The sequence below is a fragment of the Aspergillus viridinutans genome (assembly GCF_018404265.1).
Source record: "Aspergillus viridinutans IFM 47045 DNA, scaffold_8, whole genome shotgun sequence".
Classification (NCBI taxonomy): domain Eukaryota; kingdom Fungi; phylum Ascomycota; class Eurotiomycetes; order Eurotiales; family Aspergillaceae; genus Aspergillus; species Aspergillus viridinutans.
In genome coordinates, this window is record NW_025091224.1 from 229,421 (window position 1) to 245,500 (window position 16,080).

General features: G+C 49.3%; 6 protein-coding genes across 6 annotated transcripts; 2 read left to right on the forward strand and 4 right to left on the reverse strand.

The window, feature by feature from the left end:
• Positions 1-312: 312 nt before the first annotated feature.
• Aspvir_009215 (cytochrome P450) lies at positions 313-1,889 on the reverse strand (the record flags this gene model as incomplete). Its single annotated transcript, XM_043272365.1, has 2 exons — positions 313-455; positions 539-1,889. The coding sequence occupies 2 exons, from the start codon at positions 1,887-1,889 to the stop codon at positions 313-315; spliced, it is 1,494 nt and encodes a 497-aa protein (XP_043128300.1).
• An 851-nt stretch (positions 1,890-2,740) lies between these two features.
• Aspvir_009216 (uncharacterized protein) lies at positions 2,741-4,028 on the reverse strand (the record flags this gene model as incomplete). The annotated part of the gene is made up of 2 exons (XM_043272366.1): positions 2,741-3,288; positions 3,383-4,028. 2 exons carry the CDS (start codon positions 4,026-4,028, stop codon positions 2,741-2,743), a joined length of 1,194 nt encoding a protein of 397 aa, XP_043128301.1.
• Positions 4,029-5,549: 1,521 nt separating this feature from the next.
• On the forward strand, positions 5,550-7,843 carry Aspvir_009217 (putative C6 transcription factor; the record flags this gene model as incomplete). Its single annotated transcript, XM_043272367.1, has 5 exons — positions 5,550-5,966; positions 6,040-6,405; positions 6,457-6,794; positions 6,852-7,202; positions 7,261-7,843. The coding sequence occupies 5 exons, from the start codon at positions 5,550-5,552 to the stop codon at positions 7,841-7,843; spliced, it is 2,055 nt and encodes a 684-aa protein (XP_043128302.1).
• Positions 7,844-8,170: 327 nt separating this feature from the next.
• Aspvir_009218 (IQ calmodulin-binding motif protein) lies at positions 8,171-10,148 on the reverse strand (the record flags this gene model as incomplete). The annotated part of the gene is made up of 5 exons (XM_043272368.1): positions 8,171-8,606; positions 8,670-8,815; positions 8,876-9,766; positions 9,821-9,895; positions 9,987-10,148. The coding sequence occupies 5 exons, from the start codon at positions 10,146-10,148 to the stop codon at positions 8,171-8,173; spliced, it is 1,710 nt and encodes a 569-aa protein (XP_043128303.1).
• A 2,147-nt stretch (positions 10,149-12,295) lies between these two features.
• Aspvir_009219 (putative endo-1,4-beta-glucanase) lies at positions 12,296-13,448 on the forward strand (the record flags this gene model as incomplete). The annotated part of the gene is made up of 2 exons (XM_043272369.1): positions 12,296-12,625; positions 12,732-13,448. The coding sequence occupies 2 exons, from the start codon at positions 12,296-12,298 to the stop codon at positions 13,446-13,448; spliced, it is 1,047 nt and encodes a 348-aa protein (XP_043128304.1).
• Positions 13,449-14,895: 1,447 nt separating this feature from the next.
• Aspvir_009220 (3-hydroxyacyl-CoA dehydrogenase family protein) lies at positions 14,896-15,777 on the reverse strand (the record flags this gene model as incomplete). The annotated part of the gene is made up of 1 exon (XM_043272370.1): positions 14,896-15,777. The coding sequence occupies one exon, from the start codon at positions 15,775-15,777 to the stop codon at positions 14,896-14,898; it is 882 nt and encodes a 293-aa protein (XP_043128305.1).
• Between the last annotated feature and the right edge of the window lie 303 nt (positions 15,778-16,080).

A 16,080-nucleotide genomic window follows, 5' to 3' on the forward strand; every position in this document is an offset into this window, starting at 1 on the left:
GGTTCGGAGCACGGCCGGGTGTGCCAGATCGAAAGCCATGGAAGTGATCATAGGTTTCGAGATATCGACCCGCATCGGGGCACATTGTTTTCGGTTGTTGGGCACAATGGAGCAAAGTAGGCACATGGTTAGGACTTGGAACCTTGGGCTGGCTCAACCATTGAAGCTGTCCATTTGGCCACTGACATAGAAAGTTTATTGCTCACTGCGTTTACGCAAATCATCTGGCTTGAAGTAACACTCACTATGCAATGATCCCGGTTCTCGATGAATGAGCACAAAAAGAGAGAGTGATGTATGAAAACCGAATATTTACAGCTTCACAGGCGTGAATTTCAACGTCAGCTTCCGGCCCTTGGGTAATGAAATGAAAGCATAGTCCTGTTCAATGCCTTCATCATCGACGATAGACGTGGTATAGTCGGTGTAAACTGCAGCCATGACAAGTTTGGTCTCTTCAACCGCCAGCAGATTCAGTCAGCTCGCATTCAGGACTATGCTTTTGCGAGGAAAGGAAGAGAACAGAAGGGCTCCGTACCTTGCAATGCAAAATTACTACCCAGACACATTCTCCCACCACTTCCAAACGGCCAAAAGAGTCTCCGCATATCGTGAATTTTTCCTGGTCCTGGTTCTAGCCAGCGCTCTGGTAACCACTCGAAAGGCTGAGGGTAGACCTCGCTGATTCGGTGCAGAGTATATGCGGACGAGCTAACTTTGACTCCACCGGGGATGCGATCGTATCCTTCAATTGCTATACCTTCTGGTGTCAAGGGGGTGACCCTTGGTAACGGAGCAGGCGCAGGCGAATGCAATCGAAGTGTTTCTCTGACAATGGCGTCCAGCAAAGGGAGAGAGTCTATAGCGGCTGGTGTTGGTAGAATTGGGAGGCCCTCATTACTCAACCCCACAAATGGATGTTTCAAAGGTGGCTTTAATGTGAGCAGCTCTTGACGAAGTTCAGCTTGCAGCCGAGGTCGCTTCGAGAGCTCCCACATCATATACACGAAGGTGATCCCTGAGGTCTCGTGTCCAGCAACGAGATGATCGAGAAGTTCTGATGCAAGTGCCAGATCTAGAGGTCGTTCGTCCGGATGCTTCTCCAGACTCTGGCGGAGCTGACTATACACGACCGCGTTTGTGGCCACCGGCACTTCGTTAGGATGCTCATTGCATTGCATTCTGCGGCAGAGCGACAGACACCAGCTCTCGATGGAGCCCATATACCGCTCTTTCAAGCTCAAGTACTTGAACCTCTCATACTCCACGAGCCATTTCTCCCATCCTGGGAGATCGAAAAGAAAAGTCGTGCTATTGGCCGTGCCAAACAGAAACGCAGACGTAAAATCCATCCCCACAGCCTGGAATAGCGGCAAGACATTGATCGCCTCTCCTTTCTCCGCAACCTTTTGCAAAATAGGGAGAAGCCTCTGCGAAAGAATGATTGACGAAATATTGCGCAGATCCACCGACTCCCGCAGATATGACTTGGAGTAGATCTTGCTCAGCATGCGCTTCTGTCGCGCATGAGAATCGTTGGGTAACATGCCCACGAGATTATCTGTAAGAAAATTGACAAATGCATCGCGGTAGAAGGAATGTTTCTCGAATGCACCGGTATAGATAGCATGAAGCCCCCGGAGTGAATTGATGCTCAGCTCATTGGGTCCCAGGCGCACGACAGGCCCATACTTGCGATGAAGGTCGTAGATGGTCAGTACCTCCTGCCCAGACCGGCGCTTCCTTTCAATCCAATAGTCCGAGATAGGTGCTGTGAAATGTGCATTGGGGATCTTTGAAAGAGGTGACAGGAAATATGGCACAATTAGGAATTTATAGAGAAGCAGCACCAACAAAGCGCTGGGCGCCACGATGGTGAGAAGGAACATCTTCGATGTCGTGCATAGAGAAAGGTACCTATGCAGTGGATTTCAATTTAGCAAGGGATCAACTGCATATTTAAGAATGGCCTGTCCCCTCCATTGTGTAACCCTTAATATGCCGATCATCGGTGAGACTGGGAAGCAAGGGACTGTTAGCGTGGCATCACTGCACACAATGTAGACGCTGTCGACACGAGGCTCGATCGCCAAACTCACGTCTGAATGGAGTCATTTGCACGTCTGACTTTCCTATTCGAGGTCTGGTAAGTCGAAATGCACGAGGTAGACTAACCATGCCAAGCGGGTAGAGGGGGAGAAGCAGACAAATGAGGTTGTTGACAAGTCTCAAAATGCAGAAAGAATCACGCGCTAAAGATGTCGGACTGGGATCATGAGTCTTGGACTATTGGTGGTATCGAATGCCATCTGTCTCCACATAAGTATGTGAGTAAGGTATCCTAGGACATTTTTATATCGTTGACCCCGCGAGCTTAATTGCTACTAACAGTGTGTTATCATATTAAGCTGTGCATTATGATAGTATCGTATTACTTAATGCAAGTGAAGAAATCCTCTTGTCTGTAGCAGCTTGCTCGGATATTCGTCAGAGAGTTAACAAGGAAAGAAGAAATGCAGTCTGTTCCATTTCGGAACAACGCCCAAAGGGATAACTCCAAAGCACCATGGCAATGGTATCATGCAACCACCACTATTTTCTTGAGACATGAAGCAAAACTAGTTTGACCAGATACTTATCAGTTCCGTCTGCGAGAGCCCCTTAAACTTCCCCTGTAATCCAGCCTCAGTAATATGCCTGCTGCGCGGATCCAGGATGTCGACTGTATGATTGCTGACGTCTACTCGGCGATGAGGCCGCGCTTCTCCTTACGTCCCATGAAACTGAAATACCAGGTGGGCTCGCCGTGCGAGATGCGGCAGCGCCTGTCATAGGATTCCATCCATTCGTTATGAAACCAATAGTCTTGGTCTTTAAATCCCTCGACCCGAAGATCCTTTGTACGATCCATGCAGTCAAGGCATAGACCATCAAAATAGCTGGAAACCCGCTCGATGGCCTTGTGAACAATGGCGTCCCCGTCAAGCCAGCACACAGAACACGGTCTTCGACGTGATTGATTTACCGAAGTATCATTTGAAGAGAGGGCATGAGAGCGAGTTTTTGACCCGTCATATTGTCGCAACCGGTCAAGCATTTCAGCAACACTTGCTTTAGTGCTGCTCAGGTCCAGCGGCGAGACGCCAATTCGTCGAAGTTCTTTTAGAAAATCAAAAACGGTTTGCTCTTTGCAGGCGCATGTCGCGCTGTCGATAATCTCATTGACGCGCTTGAACAAAGCCTGGTGTAGAATCGTGCGCAAGCGACCTTTCGCAGCATTCAACTGTTCTGCGAGGATACTTTGATCAGCGGGATGACTTTGACCTTGGTCTGACACGATTGGGCAGGATGAACCACATGGCAAAGACTGCTAGACACTTACGGATAATTCGAGGGCGCAGGTGCATCTGCAGATGATGTGTGGGGTTAGACTCCATGATATGCCGCGGCTCATTGTAAGTCATGAATCTAGTCAACTCCTGGAAACCCTCAGCGTAATTGAAGGCGTAGCAAGGAAAGAGTAATTGCGGCGCAAATTCTTCTAAGAACATCTTCTTTCCTCTCTTATCTCTCATCTCCTTGTACCAAGCGACGAACCATCTTTGTAGTTCTTGGAGATCGAAACCGTACTTGTCCCCAGCCATGATAGCGTGCCAGATTTCTTCGACAGAGATAGATTCCTTGGGCAAAGCGTCGGCTGTGGAGTGCAACACACGGAGCCAGAGCTCCATACTTCGAACAGTGTCTTCATTCAGGATGACACTGTCCTCTTTGGGCCCGTGTGCCCAGCGGCCGTCAAACATGGTTCTGAAATACTGACTGCGTCCCAGGAGAATGCCCTTTTGGACCTTGAGGGACGCCGTTCGCACAAGGCCTTTGGCCCCCGCCTCGATAGCATCGTCGTCGGAGCGTTTGTCTTGCCTGATCGCTGGGTCGAACTCGTGAATGCGGATAGTGAAGTCACCGGCGTCCGAAACTTCAATGTTTTCATGCGGCACTTGCGCGCTACTGGACGGGACAGCCATCATCTCTGATTGCAATTGTAAGCCTTTGATGCTCCTTCTATGTCACGCTATCACTCATTGTTGCCGAGGGGGCATTTATGAGCCACAGATCTCCGGCTTCTCTATCGAACTCACCAGAGCAAACAGCAACCTGAAGTCGATTTACAGGTGACCTCTATCAAATCTAGTGGATAGATGGTGTTATGGAGGTTGGTTGACACTTGAAATCGGGTGAAGAGAAGATGTTGTCGAAGAACAAAAGCTTGAAATTGAGTGAAGATAAGAAGTTGTCGAAGATCAGGATCTTCAATCGAGTGAAGAGAACATGTTGGCAAAGACGAAGAGCTTGAAATCGAGTGAAGAGAAGATGTCGAAGATGAAAAGCAAACAAATAGGAGCGTCTGCAAAGTGTTGGTCCATTAATATTCTAGCAGAGCAAACAATATCTGTGGGGCCTGCATCAGTGTGCTTTGTTTGCCATCCCAGCTTGGAATTCAGCAGTGACCTTAAGATTCAAGTGGAATGAAAGGCATAATACTCCAAGTATACCCTGAAGACGGAAGATGGTATGAATGAACATTCATATTAGAAAGATAGTTCAGGTCTTGAGCTCTGTAGGGTGGAAAAAATCTTGCTTGAGAACTGTCAAAACAGTGATCACTGAGAGAAATCTGAGGCCAGAAAGAGATAGATACCACTCCTGACTGGAACCCAGTTTCTTGATCTCTAGATAAACCGCCCATGATACACACAGACTTTTTGTCAAGAGCTTATCTAACTGTATGCTGGACGAAAAGGCCTTGTGTTTTAATCTGACGTCCTGACAGAACCATATGGATATCAGGAGGAGCTGCTACAAGAATCCTGGGTACAGCTCAGACGAGAGCGAGTCCAAAGAGAATAGTGACTGCAGATGCCTTCCTTTTCCCAAGTAGGAGCCAGAAATCTCCAGCAAGAGCTCTCTTGTTGACATATTAGAGGAAGTGGACGATCACGACAGTTGGCAGTACAGTGGTTGACAGGAAACTCAATGATAAATGACTCAAGATATGGGTCAGGCGGGGATCGAACTGGAGCTACTTTTGAGTCACGTGCAACTTCATTAGTAAGATACTCAGCAACACCTCTCTTCCAATTCTCGCCCGAGTCATGGAAGAGTGGACCGCACCAACCTCCACAGGGTCGATGAGTCGATGTCGCTAATTCCGATCCAATAATTTGCACTGAAAAAAGAGAGAAATGATGCAATAAATCTGGGCCAGGCTTGGTGGCATTTCTCAATTCTGTTATTTCTGTGATGGTTGTGTCCATCTTGCAGTTCACATGCACCTATGACCTATCCATACTGATTCAACTATCGTCGTCGCAATAGACGGCGATCATATGGCATAGTATCAAAGACAATGTCGATCTGATTCGAATTATCGTCTATGTACTGTCTAATATGTAGCCGCCACGGTTGACTGGATCACAATCCCAATCGCTCTGGAAACCGCTGGTCAAAATATCGTGGCCAAACATGTTCTGCGTAAGTATCTCGCAACTATGGATTCAACAGACACCAACAGTAGTTCGCAAGAGCCAGTCGATCAGCTCCCAAGTCCCTCAAGCTCCAGCGGGCAACAACTCTCTGTCATAGGACGCAGCAGACTTGCAACGCTTTTGCCTGCGCCTAAGCTTCCCATTCCACGATTGGGCTCCACTGCAATCAGCCGCCAGCGCACACCGCGCGCCTGTGAACTATGTCGTGAGCGCAAAACCAAGTGTGACGGCTCAAAGCCGATTTGCAAACAGTGTCGGGTACTGAAAATTGCCTGTACTTATTCCTGTTCCAAACGCGAAAGACAGCAGCTTGCGATTGAATGTGCCCAAGAGAAGATCAAGATTTACGAATCAGTCCTGCGGCGGATCTACGAGGAATGCCGGAGTGAAGGTCGCACCTCCATCGAGGAGACATTCCATGTTAGTCTCTCTACTTGCCCATATCGCGTACTTTCCTATTGTTCCGTGTCTAGCCGTGCTAAACTCGTGGCAGAAACACTTTCTAGTTTCACCTGAAATATTCTCTTCGTTCCTGAGCTCGCAGTCGCTGTTTGAGCAACAGCCTTCTCCGCCAAATCCAGGACTGTCTTTGCATCGCATGCATATGGCATGGGCGAGGAGGAATGGCAATAGAACGCCGCACTTATGCCAAGAACCACAAATCCGGATCAAGGGCATTCGAGCTTGGACTTCTCTTGTGGACGATGAGGTCGCAAGTCATCTTCTTTCGCTGTATTTTGCGTGGGAAAATCCGACATGGCAAATTGTTGATCCTCATCTGTTTCTCAGGGACCTAGCGAGTGGTTCCAAGAGATTCTGCTCTCCGCTGTTGGTCCATGCCCTTCTCTTTTTTGGCTGCGTAATGTCAATCGCTCCATCGTCGTATGCGTTGGCTGACTTTTTGATGCAGAGCTGCTCCTACAGTTTGGATCGGATAACCGATCGACAAGAGGAAAAGTCACTTAGCAAAAGGCTATACGCTGAGATCCAGCACCTCTGGCAAATCGAGAAGGGCCAGCTGAACCTTCCAATTGCGCAGTCCAGTATCTTGATTGGCCTCCTTTGTTGTACTCTGGGCATCGATAGACTGGGAACGAAATACATTCTTCACGGCGCAGAAGTATGCCACAAACTAGACCTACACTGCAAGTCACCGGCGTATCTCTACAGCAATGTGGACCGGGATGAGCTAGGCCCAATATCCAGATGCCATAAACTGGTCGCTTGGGCCGTATTCGACGTGCAAGCGTGAGATATTCCCGACCTCGTTCAATACCTCTCTAGCTCGGACTAATATGCCTCTAGGCTAGCTGCACAGGTTTATAGGAAGATGCCAGTGTGGGAGCAGCCGCCAGCTGTATGCTTCTCCCTAGACGAGGCGGCAGTACTGGATGAAGGCACCGAGTGGAGCCCCTACCCCTTTAGATTTCCCGTTCAACAACCTTTTTACTACACTGCCGCCTGCTATCGTAGCGCCCTCGTGATGATTGTTCATGAGATTGCTATAGCGGGCATTGAATTTTCGAAAACCGGCATTTCAAGCGACGATTGGCAGTACGCCCGTCAGCTACATCAAAAGTTATGCGATTGGATGGGCAGCCTGCCGGCATGTGCGATGCCCCAATCCAACACAACCCCACATATCCTGTGTTTGCAGTGAGTTCCTCAGCCACATTTCTAATCTCTAAGAAGTGGTACTAATAGCCGCTACTAGCTTGTACTTCCAAGCCACCCTTGTATTTCTAGGCGATATGTTTATTCTATATTCGAAGGCGACACGCAATGATGTATCAAATCTGACATGGTTCGATCCGTGGACTGTGAAGTCTCGAGCCCTGAGCACTGTCGGGTCTCTCATCCTGCGGTACAAACAACATCATGGGTGGAAGTCAATTCCTATTGTGTTCCTTCACTATTTCTGCCTGGCCGGGGTTCATGCAATCTCGCAACTAGAACCTCAGGAGCCGAAATGGAGTCTTATCTTGGAGAGCTGTGTGGTGGGTCTCTGGCATATGAGTCTTGGTTGGGGCAGGCTGTGCACAGCGTTACTCCGGACGATTGAGCTTGTACTCAGGGCGAGCAAACTCGACGAGTCGCTCATACCCACGAAGGTGACCATGATTTTTGAACAACTGGATACCACTCTTTGGTCTGCCACAGATATTTCCTCTCTGTCTGCAGACTATGTCGTACATCATGTTCCAGTTCGAACTAGCGAGTCCGCCGCAGGATCCGAATTCAAGGCCGAAGGGCTAGAAAACCTGATCCGTAGCATGGATCATCTTTCTATGAACTGATCGAGGTCGACGTCATGATCTGGGACTCGCTTTCCATTGCTTCGCGCTTATCTCAGTACAATGGCCGAGTTGGTCTTTGCCGCTATAACCTGCTTCGTTGAGGTTCGTGTCCAGAGCTGCAGATGTCCCGCATGGCATCAACTGCCCGACCTTTCAGAGGGCCCATTTGTGAATGGACTATACAACATATGAAAATGGCCAATTGGAAGGAAATAGTCAGAATTATGCATTCTCATCAAATTGACCACGACCAATGACTAGTTGGCCGGCCAGAGGGAGTCAATCTCCATGGCAGTTCTAACATCAAACGCTTGCTCATTCTGGGTATCATTGATCATCATCTAGCATAGTAGCAGGGTCATCACCGGGGTTTATCGGATCCTGTGAAGCGGACGCCTGGTGGATCTTCATCCTTGCAGGCAAAGTCCGACCGTCCCCCTCCTTATCGTTTACACTCAAGCTTTCTTCATTAACTGTTGCGGATGAACATTCGGCCTGGTCTTTATGGATGGCATTTTCGTCCGACACCTGCGCATTCGTCTCAACATGTCTATCGTTCTGTCGCCAATGAAGGAGTTTGTCTTTTGAATCATCTAGCGTCTCATGCAGGGCTCGCAATTTGTGCTTCGTCCGAACGTATCCCTCCATGCCTGCAAGAATGGTGTACGATTTTGTGATGGAAACATGGGACATATCCACACCTTGATCCTGCAAGGCATGAACGAAGGCGCGAAAATTAGCCGACGGCGGACGGTAATGGCCACTAAAATGTAAGTATTTATTCCTGTCTCATCTGTCGAGAGCGAAGAGAGGAACATTAATTTACCTCAAAGGTGTCAGACTACGTAGCTGACCGTTCCAGATTTTGATCAAACCTGCCGCCGCCACGCGCGCACCCCGTAGAAATGAGGAATGCTGGAAGGCTCCCTTTTCCTTGATACCGATGTACAGACGAAATGAAGTGTCTGCGACCTGCACCACCGTCAGTCATGGATCGCTCTGGGCCCTGATGATAGGAAAAAGTCGTCTCACAAATAACCACATGTCCTTTCTCTTTGCGGGCTTGCGAGCAAAATGGTCGCGCACCACCGATGGTGTGATATGGGCTAATTTGTGGATCCCTTTTGCTTCCTCATAACGTTGGTTGATTTGTCCGCTGGGGCTATCATCCGCTGAGTCTTCATCAGTGGACGACTGACTTGATATGGAAGACGAGCTTGACGCATACGCAACCGGATATCCAGCCTCAGAATGACCTCTAAATCGTGGCGCATCCTCATCAATTGAGACAATACCCTGGAGACTATCCTTGAAGCGTGTACTATCAGTGGACACAAGCTCGTTGTTCCTTGCCCAGCGGAAGAGACCTGCCTGGTCTACCGTAACCAGATAATTCAGCCGCTCGTCTCGGTTGAGATAGCGCACTTGCTGGTGCTCCAGCTTCGCATGGGGACATTCAGGCAAATCTAAATCTTTCCCCTCGCCATGATCAAGCCAGTAGAAGAAATTCTGGGTTGAGGGACAGTTTTTCCAATAATTGTGATACTTGCGTAGGTTGCTGCCATGACGATGCTTGAGATCAACCATTTCGAGAAAGTACCGTTGGTCCATCATCTTGGCCATCTTCTCAGATGGTACTCCGTGGTGGAGTTTGGGAAATGAATGGAGAAATCGCGATCTGGAAGTGGAAGAAGCATGCGCTGGCGCATTTTCGGAGGATGGTCCTGTAGCCGTTGGACTAGCTGTGTGCGGTTTTGAAGAATCGGTCTCGTTCCTGTACTTGCCGTCATCACTGCCGACTTGCATAGCGACGCTGACGACTCTGTCCCATTTTTGATGCACTTGTTTGGAGGCATCTGCGCCTTCGCCCTCTGGTGAAACGGAGGGACGATAGAGCTGGTGCCATCTTGCTTCCTTTAAGGCCTGACAGAATAAGTAAGGAGTCTGGTCAGAATGAGATCCTCAAGAGGGCATTACCTCAGACCATCGCGCAGATGCATTCAGCCCCAGCCCATGTAGTTCACGTCGTGTTCGATATCCGCGATAAGTCCTCTACATCGTCAGGTTAAACATGAATAACACTTGAAAAAATAGCTAGAACAAAAGCTGTTTATGGCAACTAAATAGAAGATGTACTTCGTACCTGAATAAGACGAGCTGCTTTCTCCCGATCCGCTACTGTGACGTCATTGTTCCTGGCGACTTCTGTCCCATCGGTCGCGGTGGGGGGAGGAAGGCCAACACCAGACGTAGCAGCTGGCGCTGCAGAGGGCACCGCAGCGTTGTCTGCTATATTTTCAGCCATGTGAGGGAATCGAGATCATCAAAGGCGAGTTATCTGGGAGAAGACGGGGAAAAGGTATGGAGTAGATCAAGATCTCCAAGGAACTCTGTGGCAGCCAGACGAGGAGTTACTGGTGCCAAGGACGGAGATCATCACGAGCCCAGGCACTCAGGCACTCAGGCTCTCCAGGCAGCCATTCAGAGCACGCTCCACTGGTGTCAGCGCTCGCTTAATGGTCGAAGGTGGTCATACGGCATCATTCTCGCACTCGCACTCACATGGACCTGTTCCTTGCACTGGTGAGTGGTGACTACTGTAAATGGACCGAGTTTGGTGTGAATAGCATTCAGCAAAGCAAAGAAAAGCGTGGCTTGAGAGCACACTTCAAATGAGAGTGAGGTCAAGAGCCTGATGATGGCATCGTACTCAGCGAAATGCGAGAGTCATCTCCAGTATGGCCTGTTCTCATACAGCAACTCCATATTTGCCCACCCGGCCCGTGACAATTACACCGACGCTGTCTATAACAACCCTCCGTCTTTAGAGCGCTCATGTTCTTCCATGACTTCAATTCCATATTACTCGAGGGACGACACCAAACCAGGCCTACCTTCATTTTCCAGCATTTGAAAGTCGTTATTTCGGTCTGCCTCGATTACTCTGACCCAGAAATAAGAAGAAGTGATAGGAAGTGATAGCGCAGAGGCCTCTCCCATGTGGATGTCGGCATACGTGGAATTAAGAACGCTTCATGTCAAGCACATCACATCAGTCCGTATGAGTCTGCCCTTTCCCAGTACGGAACGGAGAAAAAGTGCCGAAAAACCTCGAAAAGCTCGATTGTGCCCCTTGGACTCTGTCTCATTACTTTACGGCACAGACGCTACAGCTATGAACCCGACCTCGGGCGCACACTTCCCTCCGTGACCATCAAGGCATTCCCAAGTATAGGACGTGCGGCAAATCCTTGCGGTCTGCGTGCAGCGTCACATGGGTCATGGCAGTGGCTCTGCGTAGGACTGAGATAATAGGCCCCGGCAACATGATGTCATGGATGAAAGCACTAGCATACTGCCTTGGCTTGCCTGCAGATTGCCTAAAGAGAGTTTCGGATTATGGCCACACTCCGTGAATTAATTCAGTATTGTGCTAGACGGGAACTATCGACATTCTCCCGGGAGTTAGTCTTCTTCGCAGGCTGAACCTCGAGGGGCTTGTGCCTGGTCCGATGACTCTTCCCAGCGTTCAAAATATTATCCACCAGTTGTCACGGCGTAGAAGGGCATCGTCATTTGTGGAATACCACCGAAGTGAGACTATCTATCACGGAGATATGCCAGCCTGAGATGTTTCAATGACGAATTTCATTTAATAGCCTATATTGCGCAATAGCGTCTGATCCCCTCAGAATCCTTGCTCATATGACCCACGGCATCTGTGACAGTGGGATGAAACAGGGGGAGTTTCTTCAGGGTTCCCGGCAAGGGATACCGAATACCCGGGCATGCAATTTGCGGGGTGATCTCAGAATTGGTTGAACCTTTCCTTTCTTGATTCGGACACAACAGGGTATTCTGTGAAGTGTGAAGAGTAAATGCACAAACAGCCAACAGTTGCAAGGATTTCTCTGTGGGGAAATCAGACTAGTCATGCATCATCCTCTATATGCACCTATCTTCGGCACATCAACATCCCTGCCGTTGTCCATGACCTTCGACACTGACCTGGAGTCTTCGTGTCTATCCTGCCATTCTGTCGTTCTTATGGTGCAGTCTGGCCTGGGGCCATCCAAGTTTCCGACGATATATTTTAATTGATATATGGTGCATTATTCACCGGGAATTTTCACTTGCAGCGTTTAGGCCTCGTTTGCATGCTACATCACTGCTGCGCAATTTATCCCGCTCAACGAGGCGCCTAGACGGCCTATTCTACTGGGTGCATGGACTTGATTGTCTTCTGGCACCCAGTATGTCACGGTCCGGTCCTGGAACGGATTAGAATATCCAGTCTCATTTGCTGTAACACCGGCTAAAATGAATGGTTATGATATAAAGCCACTATTCTCATGGCTCACTCAAACGTTCTATTTCTTCGACTGGAAGCAATCTACTTCACTCTCTGTCTATCACTTCTACCGATTGTACAAGCACCTACCACCATTCAGCATGAGACACGTTCAATCCACTCAGCTGCTTGCAGCACTTCTCTTCACCACTCAAGTCGCAGCTCATGGCCATGTTACAAACATCGTGATCAACGGTGTTTCGTACCGTGGATGGGATATTAATTCTGATCCCTACAATTCTAATCCGCCGGTGGTGGTGGCGTGGCAGACCCCCAACACGGCAAATGGCTTCATCTCCCCAGACGCGTATGGAACGAACGATATCATCTGTCACCTCAACGCCACCAACGCGCGCGGGCATGCTGTGGTCGCTGCCGGCGACAAAATATATATTCAATGGACAACTTGGCCGGATTCCCACCATGGACTGGTATGTCTTCTTCGTCCTGGCCGGGCTCCGCTCAATAACGGACCCGTGATGCGAGCTAGGTCAAGATATCTGTCGAACAATTGGTTATGATATTAACACAGTACAGGTGATTGACTACCTGGCTAGCTGCGGTTCGAGCTGCGAGACGGTAGACAAGACGACTCTGGAGTTCTTCAAGATTGATGGTGTTGGATTGGTGGATGACTCAACCCCACCGGGGGTCTGGGGCGACGATCAGTTGATCGCGAATAACAACTCGTGGCTTGTGGAGATCCCCCCGACGATTGCACCGGGCTACTATGTCCTTCGACATGAGCTGATCGCTTTGCATGGAGCTGGAAGTGAAAACGGAGCCCAGAACTACCCCCAATGTTTTAACCTTCAGATTACAGGATCAGGGACGGCGCAACCATCCGGTGTGCAGGGTACAAAGCTCTACTCACCCACGGATCCGGGCATTCTGGTCAATATCTATACCTCGCTTTCGACGTATATAGTTCCGGGCCCGACTCTCATTCCCGGTGCTGTGTCAGTCGTGCAGTCCAGTTCTACCATCACTGCTTCGGGAACGCCTGTGACCGGCTCTGGAAGTGCCCCAACTACCAGCGCGCCGACAACCACAAAGGCAACTACAACACTGTCCACGACAACCACGGCTACGACGACCAAAGCTACGACCACGGCGGCCGGTTCAACTTCTCTTCAATCGGTCTACGGCCAGTGCGGTGGCAGTGGATGGTCTGGGCCCACAGCCTGCTCTACCGGAGCCACATGCAGTTCCTACAACAGCTACTACTCCCAGTGCATTCCAACCGCCTCCTAGGTGAGTCGAGAGCTTTAGGAAATGGTGGGGCCTGTAACACCGTTGTGTACATGGATCTAGGTAGTTTGACGAACAGATAACAAATCAACTATGGAACATGTTTTGTTCTTGATTTCAAGCCTGGTCCACCCATTCTGTAGCGAACCTCCAGTAGCTCCTGTTTTTGGCAGACTGGGGTGAGCTTGCCGGACAACCTTGTATGATTGTCTACACCTTCTAGATCTTCCTGCCTGTTATTGGGGTGGTAGTCGCAGGGGGAAGTACGTCTTTCCATCGAGGATATATAGGTTAATGAGGAAGTGCTGGATGCATGTTTGATTATCCGGTAGAAAGTAGGACGTTTGTACAACGTTAATTTGTCAGCAATTTCGTCGTTCCTGACACTTGGACACGTTGGTTGCGAATAGAGAATTGAGTCTGACGACCCATTCAGCCATCTCTCGCATATGGATAGGACGATGGCATTTTGAGCTGACTCTTTTAGTTCTAGGGATATGGTGCTCTAAAGCAGCTGGATCTTTACACGAAGACACCCTTGATATCCTGGAATACGGCACGCCGCTCCCCCTCAGCGGCAGCAGCTTTAGCCCAGCGACCGGCCTCCTTGTCCAGTTCCCATGGAATGCGCCAGAAGCTGGTTTTTTTACGCCATTGTCAGCCCATCTTTCACACTCCCCAAGCAGGCACTGCCACAGATTTTTGTTCTTGAGGGGTTCTCCGGTTCCTGTCTTCTACCCTCTGTGAATCCAGCCTTGGGTCCAGTAGGTCGCGACTTCAACAACGTACTCTGAATCCGTCGCAAAGACCAGGCTCCGGCACCCTTCTCCATCCCAACTGCGGAATCTGAATGCTCCAATGACGCCCCGAAGCTCAGCACAGTTGCTGGTATGCTTATTGGACTGACCTGTCGGCCCTTTCTCCTCAAGTTGAATCGATATATGGCCAGGCCTGTTAACTGTAGAGGGCTTGAATACAAAGGCACAGCCTCCTTTTGGATGACCAGCGCCATTGTTTAAGCAAGCTCCGTCGGTGAAGATAAGGAATTCAGACGGTTGGTTGGGATTGATATATCCCCTTTTCCGCGGAAGATGATTACGTATTTCGCCCTGGATGATTAATCTCGCCTACTCGAAGGGCAAATATGGAACATATCTCATGCTAGACACAACCGATGGTTGGTTTTACCCGTTCTTGATCTTTGCTATAACAACAGCCCTCTCACCAATTTATAAGCACAGCGACAGTCTGTGAAATTTTGGAAGTTACTTTGATCTCGTCTATGCGCTACTAGCATCCATTTCCTGGTGATATTTGTCTGCATTCGAAGCCTGAATTGAATGATGATGATGACTTTCTTCGAGTAATATAAAAAGCAATAATTGAAGCTGAGTTATCCAAGTTTATGTTGTAGCCAGCTATCAACCAAACTGTGGACAATGCAAATCGTCTATGGAGCGTGGCCATTGCTCCCTTCATACAGCAATCCGCTTCCAGATTTCCGCCCAAGAAGCCCTCGATCCACGTATCTTTCCTTCAACCACTCGATAGGCTTCGTATCCAGCCCTCTCTCCTCCACATAATGCTTCTCAATGTTGTACACCGTATCCAGACCCACCCGATCCATCATCTCACACGGCCCAACCTCAGCATGAAACCAACCCTTGAACAGTTGGTCAATATCTGCCGCCGTTCCCACACCTTCAGCCATAACTAATAGAGATTCTCGCTTGATTGCAGCCCAAATCCGATTGAAGATCAGCCCCGTGGATTCGACCTTGACATGGATGGGGACGAATCCCGCTGCTGAGGCCTGCTCCATTAAAAAGGCAATGACGGATGGATCCGTGTATCCGCAGGTCATGATCTCAAGATAGTTCTGGTCCGGAGGCATGTAGTAGTGTCCGTTACACACGCGGTATTTCCGCGTGACGTGCTGGATCATCTCACTGGACTTATACGAGGAGGAGTTGGTGGCCAGAATACAGTCGGGTGATGTGAGTTGGTCCAGTTGGCCGAATAGTTCAATTTTCAAGGGAAGTATCTCTGGAATCGCTTCGATAACCATCCATGCGTTCTGCACTGCATTCTCCAGAGAGGAGCAGAGTAGTACGTTGCCTTGCTTCGTGCCGAGTTTGGTGGACTGTTCGGGCATGGCGTCGTTGATGTACTTTAATGCCGCGCTGGCGACTTCAGGGGCTTTTTCGTACAGATGAACAGTATGTCCTGCTGCTGCCCACATCATGCATAGTCGACGCCCCAGAACCCCGCCGCCTATCACGGCGACAGGGCGGATGGTTGTATCGGGCTCGATCCATGAGGTTGAGATCATGGTGATAAAGTTGTGGTAGCCTGGCAGGGTTTATTCTGAGACGGAATTAGAGAACAGAGTGCTCTAGCATTGAGAAGGAGCAGACCTCCAACAATTGCTATAAGTACAGAATCAGGCATGCAAGAAATTACGGCCCCATTGGCATCATTGCAGTGATTTAGTTTTGATATAGTACCGCGGACCCCACAACCCCCACGTCCCACATGGCTTACCCCAAATTCACGTGACAATTTACTCTAATCACTTGATTGGCTCGTACCTTGTTCTCGGACATCGTTTAGTGTTGGGGAGGTGGGGTAACGT